Consider the following 12,299-nt stretch of genomic DNA (forward strand, 5'->3'; position numbering starts at 1 on the left):
AGTTTTCAAAAAAACTCGCTTCCTCCTTTTCTCTGTCTTAGTTTCTTGGTTCCATGCTTCTCCTTTCTTTGTGCTGACTGAAACACTCCTGCAGCTGCACTGGGAACCACATCAGGGAACTAACCTTTTCCCCTCTCAGCCTCTGGGCAACTGAGGTACAAAAGATTAAGGGATATTTACTGCAGACATGAGATTCAGGTGCCCACATGCTTTTGAAAACCTAGTAGACATCTGTCTGCATCTTTTGGCATAAAATTCTTTACTAATCTGGCCTAAGGTGACTTGGCCAGGACTTTGCAGGAAGCGCTGAGAATTGAAAATAGGATTTGGATATTCCTTCATCATGTAGGCTGTATTCTGTTAAATGTTCTCCGCTTTACATTATAAAATAAGAGGACCTGGAATTTATTGTAACTTCATCAGAGTGTTTTGGCTGTGAATTAATAAAATAACTTGTAATCTAAAGTTCTGTGCATCTTCATAACTTAGCTGCACACTGAAAATATTGACTTGAAATGAGTATCTTCTTTTCCATGGGTTCTGTCTGTTTCACTGTCATGTTTTGACAGCTGTTAATGAGGCTCCTTCTGTGGCTGAAATCAGAACAAATCTTTATCTCTGGTTTGTCTCACTAGCATTTCTGAACTCTCATTTTAAGTGGCAAATAGGAGCTGCAGGAGGAAGAATCTAACTTATTTAATAGCTAAGCTCTATGATGAAAGTTGTGCAATGAAAGGATAAAGATTGCCAGTGCAGTTGAAAATGCAGCTGTGTGGTTAATGTAAAATATGCTTTAACAGTATGAGGTGTTGAAATAAATCAAGGTATACATTGAAGTCTGCATTTGAATCTCTGTTAATAATATTTTAAATGACTTTTCTGATTTCTTTCTTCTCACACTGACTTCATCTTACTTGCTAAGGCGCCTGGCTGATGATTAAGAAGATAAACTGCATCTTCAGTATACTTTTTTTCTGGTTTGAGGGTTCATTGCAGCTCTGTGTGAAAATCAAGAATTAGTCCTTCTCTATAGTTCTGTGCTGATGACCAACTGCTCTTTTTTACTGTGTTTTAGAGTGGTTTTATTGGTAGGCTAATAAGGATTACTTAATTAAATGAAGAAGATCCTGCAGGAACATTGTGAAATTTATGAAGTGGTTTTTTCGTCGTGCACTTAACAAGTGTTCTGAAACAGACTACTAGTCTGTCTTGGATCAATCTGTGAACAAACATTCACAGCAGCAGAGATTAATGTGATATGCAGATTCCTTCTTTATGCCTTTAAGTGAAAAAATACAAGATTTTGAATCTCTCTTAACATGTGCTTGAGAAATGAGTCTTCACTGTGCAGAATAAAAGTGATTTAATGTCTATGGGTTTTGAAAATTGTATTTGAAATTGCTGTGTTTTCCATCCAAATAATGATACTCTTTTTTATTGCTACAGATCATAAACCTTGTGTCTGCCTTTGTCCTGTAACGTACTTCCCACACTTTGCAATATAATGTTTTTCCTCATACTTACTGAAATGAAAACATTTCAACATAGCTATTAGGAAAAATAGAAAAAAACTTATAGAGGGGAAAACCCATGCTAATGAAAGAAGATGTTTTCTTTAACAGGGAATGCTTATGAATTGTGGGAATGTATTCTGTATAAGTCAACCAAGGCCTTTTTAAAAGGTTTCTTGTCTGTGTTATATACCAGCTTTGTGAAGGTTATATGACTTTTAGGCTGCTGTTGCTTTTACTTTAAATATACTTTTTAAAATGCTATTTTGATATTAGAGCAGGCTTAGAAGACGTTACTCCCTTTCTAATAGTCTCGTGGTGAGAATGTTTTATTACTATGAATTTAGCTGAAAGTAACGTGGAAGAGTTTTGGATGGCCAAAGCACACATTTAATTAGTTAACATGCTAACCTATGAACAGTATGCTTTGTGACCTGATAACCAGCTAAGAAGGGACTGTTTTGCAGAGTTCACCGTTGTCTCAGTGGAGCAACTGCAAGAGAAAGTGAAGGTTATTTCCCCACCTTCAGCTTTATTTTATGTGAAGCTGCAGCAGTTAAGAAATGTGTGCTGTGAAGGTTCCAATCTGCCATCACTATGAAAAGGGTGCACTGATTTTGTGCTACAAACTGCATCTTTTGTAGCCTATTCACCACCCTTTACAAGTCTGCCAAGCCCTCTCTGCAATTGGTTGCCAGGGGCTGCAGATGTTGGAAAAGAGAAATTTCAATGAAAGACCCTGATTCAGCAACCCAAGCAGCCTGCCTCCCCCAGCCAAAATAATCAGATTGGCAGCTGAATCAAAGGGTACAGTGGGCCCTTTGTTTGGGAGCTCCAGAGGCTAGTAATTGACAGAAGGTCAACAAAGTTTTATAAAGAAAAGAACAGAATATTAGAAGGTATTAGGCTGAAGAGAGAGAGTTTGGGAGCTTTGTGTTATTGGAAGAAAGTTAGAACTCAAGTAAAAGGTTACAGCCACAGGAAGCAAAAGTTGCATATTGATGTTTAAATCTGAAAATAGTTTCAGCTACAGAAACAGGATTATTGATGAGTGGAAGAAATGTCAGAAGAAAAATCTGCAGTTTTGCTAATTGTAGGGCTGTGCAATTTTTAGTGTTGAAGAATTTATTTGTAAGCTTTGGGATTTAAAATACAGTGGTACAGGGATGGTTCATTCATAGAATCATAAGATTGGAAAAGATCTTAAGAAGTCCTGTTTCATCTGGGAGAAGAAGTGTCCTGTTACCTGAGCAGTATCATATGCATTAGATAGTTGCCAAATCTGCCACACTAGAAAATTTCATCTACTGAGATTCTCTTTGAAGAATACTTGTTTTCAGTCCATAGCTAATCTTCTTCAGATCAAGCAGGCTTAGTGATCATTATGTTTTTGATTTTCTTAGTCACGTTTTGTAGATTATCTTCATAGTGCTAGTCATTGTATTTTATTTTTACGCTCATCTATCTTGAAATGGAATGCAGAAAATTGAAGAAAATAGTCTAGGGACTTACTAGCTTTGAGTAAATGGGGAAGATTACTGCTTTTTGTGTGTGAAGTCTGCCTTGTTTGCAGTACTTTGCGATTGTTGACTACGTCTGATTCTGATCAGTGTCAGCCAAGTTATGTTGGCTTCTATTTTAGTTACTACTCATCTCTCTGCTTAAAAATAATTTAGGTCCATTATTTTTCCAGGAATTGAAGTTAAGCTGATAGCTCTATAATTCTCTGGCACACCTTTTTTTACCCTTTTTAATAAATACTAGGAAATGTTAGTGCGATTTCTCATATTTTAATATCTCATCTGTGCTCTACAAATAATGAAAGACAGTTAATAACATTGCATGGTATTGCATCAGCCAGCCCTTAACTGCTCTAAATCAGTCAGGCCACTCTGTTTGAAAATACCTGAGTACTGTTTTTCTCTTTCTGTGTGAGGCTGAGGCCTTGTTTTGTTCCTGGTATCAATTATGGTAACCCCCTCCTTGAGACTGCCTTTTTGATGAAGATTAATGTGCTGTTTTGATGTCTGCTTATGGCCATGAGCATTTTGGAGTCTGTTTATTTCACTTACTGCTCAAGTAGTGAATGATTTGTGAAGTCATAACCATTTCAGAGGAAAAAAAAATCAATTATTTTATGATGAGTGGTGTGTGTCCTGTGAGTTGATACTATGATCAGCTGGGCAACTTAGTTTTGAAAAGTCTAAAAGAGCCTTCCTGCCCCAATAACACTGGATATTTGCTTCTGTATTTTGTTGGTCATTGGCGCATAAAATGGAGCAGTGGGCCTGCCTGTGTTGAATCTTGGCAGTAAGGAAGTCGTCCTCCTATTTTCAGAAGCGAAATCAAAAATAAGTGATTGCTATTTATATACAAGTAGGAAAAGAATTTTCTTTATCACCTGTTTCCTTACTACAGTTCACTATGTAAGTCAAAGGAATTGAATGCATTTCTTACATAAAAATATAGATTATTATATTATTTTAAATATGAGTTTTCTTTTGGAGTGGGATTTTCCATAAGTTGAAATGGTTTGCTTTACTGCCTTGAAAAGTTAAGAAATCATTTTTGTGTGTGTGAGCAGTTTAAAAGAGTTACTATTTATAGCATCTGCATTTTACTTGATTGTGTGTTCCCTGAAAAGAGGATTATAAAGATATTCCTTAGTATCTGGCAAGTGGGACATCTGGCCATTGGCATTCAGGCTGAGTTCTGTTTGTGTTGAAGACTTGTCTGGTCATGCAATGTGGAAGGAGAACAGGGCACTCATGATCTCTTCTACCTTGCACTCCCACTGCAAACATAAATTAAAGAAGTGCATCTTCAGAAATAAAGCGTAATACACTTAATGTCTGTGGAGAGAACATATACTAGTGAGAAGTGTGAGAATAACCACACAGGAGCAGATGAGAGATCTGTGCAGTGCTGTGTCTTGGCTCTGATGGCAGCAAAAAAGGTAATGCTGAAATAAGTGTAAGAAGATATCTAAGTACATAGCACTACTCTATGCTGGGTATTTACCCAGCCTCCAGCCATTTTTAACTCAGGGACTTCAATATGCCCACAGAGGATTTCTGTGAGAGAGGTCTCTCTGATCTTGTCCGGTCTTACCTGTAGGTCATCTGAACTCCGCACTCAGTCTAATTACATCTCCTCTGAGAAAACTTTACCTTGTTTTATCTTTGTTTTGAAGTTGATTGTTGCTATTTTTTCTAGCACTGCCATTTTTACCAAGAGAGTCCATCCACTCTGTAGACTCTCATGACTCCATACAGCTTTACGGTCATTGAATTCAGCCATCTCCTGCTCAGAGCAACAAATCCTAGCAGCAGTACAAAAACTGGTTTATGAGTAAATATTCTCACTCCCCTGAAACTCTTCCAACTGTTCTGTACCCTTTTTGAAGTAAGAGAGCCTCAACAGCACACAATGAGAGCATACTTACTGCCAGAGTGAGTTGGTAAGACCCATATATAAGGTTCAATTATTCAGCATTTATTTTCTTACCAGTTTTTAATAACAATTGTATAATGGATTGCTGCTGTTCTTCCAGTTTTGTGTTTTGCAAGTCTACCTCTTTTCTTAGTGTTGTATGACAATGCTGCATTTGTTATAGATATAAAAAATGATGTGATTGTCTGATATCTTTGTGACATCTAACACCAGTTTAATGAACAATTATGTTTTTCCTAGTACTAGTTGTTTACTGATGAAAACTGACAGAGAAAATTGGGCACCTTAAATTACTTCATGGACTTTTTCCCCTTCAGGGAGTGCAACAGCACGTAAATAATCTTCTAGGAGAAGATACCAGAAGCAGGAAGAAAAAAGCAAAATGAGATACCCTTATCTAAATACTGATTAAACAAAGAGAGTAAAAGGAGTTAAAAATCAGGAGTAGACAGGAGCATAGTTGTGTAGGCATCTTCAAACAAGAATAAGACTGCAGAGAGTTGGTGATGGGACATGATCAGGGTCCATGTGTACTATAGTGAGGAAAATTGGGAAGAAAAAAACCAAAAAACCAAAAATTGCTAGGTGTTGAGGTAAACACCATGGATTCACTTCTGGCAGGAAAAACTTACTGTGTTATTAGTGCAAAACCAGAAAGCAGTGAAAATAATAAAAAGAAAATAATATTCAAGATGAGTACGCAGCTCTAAGTTCTTAACTTCAGAATATTTAAATTATGTTTAGTACAAGAGATAAAAGATTTTATTTTGTTATAGTGACTTTCTGGTTGTCTTTATAGTGTTAAAAACTTAATCTTTCAAATTGATAATAAACTTTGTGTTCGAAGTTGTGGTAGAGAAACTTTAGGATTAAAGCTTGGAATTCATGATAAATGTGGTTGAAGTGGAATTTTAAAGTTTATAGAAATTATACCTGTTTCTTTCATAAAAGCAAGTTTAAGTGACAGATCTGATTTGTATTTATGATTTGCAAAGAATGCAAAGGATTTTATTTTAAGTTTGCTTAGTTCTGGAGATTTTGATGATGGGTGGCATCTATGGTTTGTAATTGTTGTCTGGTCAAGCACATATGAAGACTGATGTTTTTTCCAGACAGAATCTTATCAAGTACAAGAGTAAATCACATAAAACTATTATTGGAATTTTTTCAAAACAGCAAATGCTTTTGTTTCTTTCCACCTTTGTTCTGAAAAACTTAAAAGATTAAGAGATATGGGCCTGGGGAGGAGAGATGAGAGAGGAAAACATTTCTGTGCTCATTAATCTGAACTTCTAATGTCTTTTTCTGTTGTGAGTCCATGAGATTACTGAAGAAATGGAAACAGCTATTTTAAAGTTGAAGATGTGGTATTAAACCAAAAGTGCCACTCAGATCTCAGGCAACCAGGAGTCTGGATAGCTGAGTGTTAAACAATCAAATAACCTTAAGAACAGTTTTGCAGTAATGTTCTACTCTGTGAATACTGGTGATTATGATCACCAGAATAAGATATGAAGAGGTAGTTGTGGACTAAAAAACTGACCAGTTTTCCTACTTTTCTTTCTGCTCTGGCTGTCTCATCTTGGATTTGTCTTCCTTGTGGCCAGTAAATGCTGCTGCCTTCTAAACCCTTGTGTTAGACAGAGAAGCTCAAGCAAGAGCAAGGGATAGAGGTGAACTTGTCTTGCTGCCCCTTGGTAAGAGCAAGATGTGATGTATCTCTGCTGAAATTTGACAGAATATGCCTGTCATGCATTCACCACTTCACCCTGAATCAAAAAGATCAGCAAAAGTTCTGTACAGCTAAAACTATACCATGCCTGCAGGGGTATGAAGACACACCATGTTGGGATTTGCAATGGCAAGGTTGGCAGTAGCCAGCTTGGTCACCCATCTCCATTTCTCCTTCTAGTCTGCAGGTGAATATTATCTATGATTTCCACTGGCCAGTGCTGGGAGTGGCAGAAGATGGAGGATGTCTGCCCAAGCCTTAGCTGTTCCAAATTGAAAGATTGTGTTACCAGGGGTATGACACCATCTTCACCATCACTCTAATTGTGGTGTCTGAGAATGAGCACACAAATCAAGTGGAATCTGTACTATTGCCAGGCAAAGAACCTCGAGCAATGGGAAATAAAGGGAGAGATGAAGTAGTGACAAGTGACAGTACTGTGATGAAAGAAATACTTTCAGACCCAGCCTGCTGTAGACAATGTCTCTGATTTCTGTGTTTTACCTGATAAAGTTACAGGCAAGTTAGCTGAATCTCTTCTCAAACAATGGGTGAAAGAATAAACAAACAAACAAAAAAGTGTCTCAATTATTTTCTTCTTTCATAATATGGTGAAAAGTAGGGATAAGGTTATTTATATTTTACTTACATTCAGAGTGGTGTTGTAGTTTGAAGAAAGGCTAATGGGGACAACAGGAAGGAGGAGAGTCTTTTCTCTAGCTTCATTTCACCTAAAACAATACCATGAGCACCCCTAACAGACCTACAATGAATCCAGATCTTTCACTTCAGATCTTGATGACCTTAGATTTACATATCTTTCTGATATGCTAGGGATGTAAAGAATTTGGATGACTGAATATAAATTAGAAAATATTTTTAAAAATTCATTTTAGAAGTTATTTTAGTTAAATCACATCTATACTTTTATCTGAGTTAGAACTTCAGTTCTGTTCCTTACCTAATATTTTTAAAAGGGAGAACACAGGTGATATATAATGGTTGGAGTTTTGCAAGACTTGCAAATGCAAAGGAACTTCAAAGTACTGTCTGCAGTGTGCTAGCTTGTACTGATGTATTTGACAGAAAAAAAGGAGCGCATACAGAAGATGTCTGTCCATTTCCTCTCACTTTGAAATCCTTGGAAAACAGTTATTATAATTTCATTTTTAAAGATACCTTTTAGGGATGAGGCTGTGAGAGTAGGATGAGAAAGTCAGTATTAATGATGAGTCTGACCTCTGGAGATGGATTCTGAATTACTATAGTGTAAGTTTAAAAGCAAGTTTATGTCATTTTGTAACTGAGGCTATCAGTAAAGCTCAGGTACTTTTTAATTTGTTAAGCCATTGCTTCCAAGAAATGTTTTCATTCTTTGTAAAAATGCGTGGACTTTATGTACTAAGAACTGGAATGTAGTTTTTATTTCTTTCTATTTTGCCAAACACCAGGTAATCCACAGAGTAGTTATTGTAGCATTTTCTAATCCGCAATGGATAAATCCTGACCTTGTCAATATGTGTTTCCTGTGTGCTGTGTTTCCCATGTGCAACTCTGGAGGCAGAATGTGGACTGAGAGAATGTGCTGAACTCACTGTTCTAATGCTGTTTAACAGAAAGATTAGCTCACTACCTCAATTCAACAAAATCTTCTTTTCTTTGTAGGTGAAATGGAAATTCCAGATTCAAATGACCCCTTAGGTCATATGGATGGACTTGAGAGACCAATTCCAACACCTAAAGGTAAAATTAATTGTAATTTCATCACTCTGCTTAAGTATAAACATTCTTCAGAAAGGACCAGCAAAATCCTGTTATAGTATGTTCCCTATATTTGTCTATTTATATGAGTCTGTAAGGAAGGCAGCCTTCCTTTCATGAATTAGCACTTCTCATTCCAAGCAGGGATAGCAAGGTTAAAGGAGTCTATAAAAATGAATTTTGAAGCATGAGTCCCCCCACATGGAGAGGTTAGATGTTTGATCCAAACACAGTGTGCTGTTATTACCTTCCTAGCATATTTTATTTCAAATTGTTGCCATGTAATTGATTTAACTTTGTACAGTGCCACATTTAGTATCTCCAGCTAAATGTTAAGTATAGGTGTCTTTAGTTTGAGGAAATTAAATCTAGCCCATTACAAGACAAGAATACATACTTTTTAAGCAGCTCTGAGAATTAATGCTTTGGCTTTTCAAAGTGACTGTAGTGTCAGGATTTCTAGTAATTTATTAGTTAACATAAATTTTGTGACTTTACCACTTAAAACTATAGATACAAATGCTATTCTTGGATCTGAAGATGCACATATTTACTGCAAATTGTGCTTCCAATTGCAATTTGGTGCAGCTTTCTAAAGCAGGACATTCTACCTGAAGAAAAATATTTTTTTCAACTGTGTACTCAATTTATCTTTTTATGGATGCATTGCTGTGGTCAACTCTTATGCTAAAGAGAAGTGTCAGATAATAATGTCAGCTTCATTAATGAGCACATGTTGAAGTCTACAGAGCTGTGGTATTGAACAGATGTTCTTGCAGTTTGTCTTTCAGAGGAACATGAATTTTGGGAATACTTTGGATATAGTTTCTCTTCTCATAGATATCCAAGGTTATCAAATCCTTATTGTCTTCCTAAATATTAGTTACATTTCTTACCCAACTGTGCATATTATGAGGTTTTTAAAGTAATCTTCCTACAAATTTTGTCCATAAGTCAGTAAAACAAAGATGTTTTTCTGCTTGCATATGTAACTACCTTGCTACTGATCACCAGCATGGGACTAAGTCCCTCCTATTTGGAAAGAAGACATAGTATACTCCATTTCTCAACTCTTTGCTACTTTCTGAAGCTGGTGAAATATTTTAGAAGTTTATAATTTGACATTTATTCTGGGAAAAATAAGTTTGTAGTAGTAATTTCCTGTCAGTAGCACTGTATTACTACCAGTTGTTTTATTCACACTGAAGTACACACTACTTTTGATGAAAAAGGGCCATGTTTAATTTTTAACTGCATCTGATAGGCTTGTTTGCCTGGCAAGTTGGTCCCACTTCTCTCTTTTGTTATGTTTGAGCTTTTAAGGCTACAGACATAAAAGAGGGGTTTTTTGGTGTTGTGGGTTGTTTTTTTGTTTGTTTGGTTTTTTTGTTGTGTTTTTTTTTTTTTTTTTTTCATGTGCCAGTGCTTGGTTAATTTCTTGCTGAAAAAGGAGTTCCAGTTGCTTCCTTCCTTCCTTTGCAGAGCCACAGGCAATATCTGTCTGAGGAAGTAATTAATCACATCTCAAACATTACTACACCGTAAGAACTGTATATTTCCTTCAGAAAAAGAATAAGGAAGAAGAAAAAGAGCCCCGGGTTCTTAAGTTATTCACTGGTATAGAATCAGCTGCTAGTTTCCAGCATACCTAGCTTGGAAATGGTCTCATTTGCTCCCTTTTTTTTTTTTTAATGTGGGCACAAAATTCTCCATAGAAGCAAAACTTTTTGGAATGTTATCTCAGGTGTTTCTGTGTCATAGTAAGATATCAGGTTTTGTTACAAAAAACCAATGGACACTTCTACTTCAAAGTTTGGGCATACTGTTGAGATCATTAGAAACAGTTCTTAAGCCCTTCCATCACATCAACCTTCTTCCTTCCTTCCTTCAGAAATCTTTAGTTATTTTGATTTGCTTGAAACCTCCCATTTAAAAAATTTTTCTTATTTTTTGAGTAGACCCAAAACAGGCATGGAGATAAATAACCAGCTGTAATAATACCCAAATTAAAAGCCACTTTAAAAGTACCAAATGTATTAGTCATCCTCTTCTCTAGAATCTTCCAGAAGTCCTGTGAAATGATTCTGTCTCCAATGACAAAACCAGTTTAAGGAAGGTATTGTTAATAAAAACAATATTGTTAATATTTTATTGTAAATAAAAATGTTGCAATCTCTTCCCACAAGTGAAGCTAGCCTTCTGATAGTTGATGAGAGGGGACAATAGCTTGGCTAGGCCTTTGAGGAGAATTTATTTTCCCTTGTTTCCTTTAAATGAGCACCTGAATGATTAAAAAGCACTGTGTCTGAGCAACGTTTCGCTGAAAACCAGTGCAGAGCAGTGAGCGTTTGCTGTGCAAGAACTTAGGTCTGCTTTGGAATAAAAGTAAAACATTGGAGCACAGTCCGTCTCCTCTCAGTCCAGTCAGTCTTTGTGAAGTCGATAGTTTCCCCAGTTTTATGTTCAAGTAAGCCTTACTTGGTGTCTTTCTCCTTTGCACAAATGATCTAACATACTCTCACTGGGTCCTCAAACCCACTGATTTCAGAGGACAGCACAATGTGCGCATTGTGACAGTGTTTCAAAGCTAATTCTGCTTCATTCCTAGATTGGCAGTTGTTCGTTCCTTGTTCCTCAGGACATTTCAGGAGAACGTGAACCAAATCAACTTATTTTACATGTTTCTGGATGGGTTTTTGTACATTGAGATAAAAAAATAGGATGAAGGATGAGATGCAAATTGGATTAAATTAGGCTGTAAAGGTATCATTTCATCTGAAATATTATGTGGCAGTATATAATAGTGTAGTTTCCTTAGCCATTCATGTGTATTTTGGGAGGTCTGCCAACATCCCTTCCATTTTCTAACGTGACTCAAAATAAATTGTAAATCACTCATCTTCGTATCAAGATTAAATAAAACAGAGGATGAATAACTGGGGAGACTGGTTTCTATTTAGGAAAATGTTCTGTGCAAGAAATCGTGAGTCTTAGGCTTCAGTCTACCCTCCTTAGCAGGCTGGTGTTTCTCAGTTTATTTGGAATTCTGATTTACTTGTGGAAGGAGTCACTTTACTGGATTCCTAGCACCTGCCAAGATGTTGCGGTGCCATTGATGTCCCCTAAGCTCAGTGTTGTCATACACACCTCTAGAAAGACATAATTTGTATTTCAGCAACTTTCACATGCATTTTCTCTTATTACTGTCTTCAGTTCTTTTATGAGCCTAGGAAACTCCCTGTCTCTTGGATATTCTTTATAGATTACCTGTCAATTTTGTGAACACTTTATGCTTAGTACCATGTTAATAACACAGGAAGTTTTGGAACACTGGTGTCTTCCTCAGCATTCCGTAAGCCAAAGTATGCATCCTAGGTGAAAAATTATGTCTTATTGTGGGAAAATGTGACTTTGCTTATGATGGAAATATCACTAGTTTAATTACTCACAATATTGTCCCCAATCCCTTTTGTGTTGGATATAAGTTTATATTAGTCTTAAAATGTCAGAGCAGAAATTTGCCATTTGAAAGAGTTGTGGTGAGAAAGATCATGCTCTTTCCTTTGTACCTAAGAAAAAAAGATTATTTGAAGACACAAATGAAAAAATCTGGGAAGGCATTAAAGAAAGAAAAAGTAAGATAGTTTAGGGAAAAAAAATCCCACATTGCTTTTTGCACAAATCTTAATATACATATTTTCATAGGGGTTTTAAACACTGGAAATTTTTTATTCCATGAATCTGAAAATGGTTTAAATTTATGCAGTTATGCAGAAAAGAAAGATATTTGCCCCTTTTTTTTGAACAGGTGATTCTAAATTCTGAGTATCTCAAGCTGAGAC

General features: G+C 36.3%; 1 protein-coding gene across 1 annotated transcript in view; it reads left to right on the top strand.

Annotated features, from left to right (window-relative positions):
- Window positions 1-12,299, top strand: part of ROR2 (receptor tyrosine kinase like orphan receptor 2) — a 149,763-nt gene that overhangs the window by 97,076 nt on the left and 40,388 nt on the right. The window contains exon 2 of the mRNA XM_041399637.1: window positions 8,362-8,439. Within this exon, the coding sequence (XP_041255571.1) occupies window positions 8,362-8,439 (78 nt within the window). The remainder of the gene's footprint in view (window positions 1-8,361; window positions 8,440-12,299) is intronic.

This window comes from Onychostruthus taczanowskii, unplaced genomic scaffold, assembly GCF_017590055.1.
Source record: "Onychostruthus taczanowskii isolate IOZ18803 unplaced genomic scaffold, ASM1759005v1 scaffold167, whole genome shotgun sequence".
Classification (NCBI taxonomy): Eukaryota; Metazoa; Chordata; class Aves; order Passeriformes; family Passeridae; genus Onychostruthus; species Onychostruthus taczanowskii.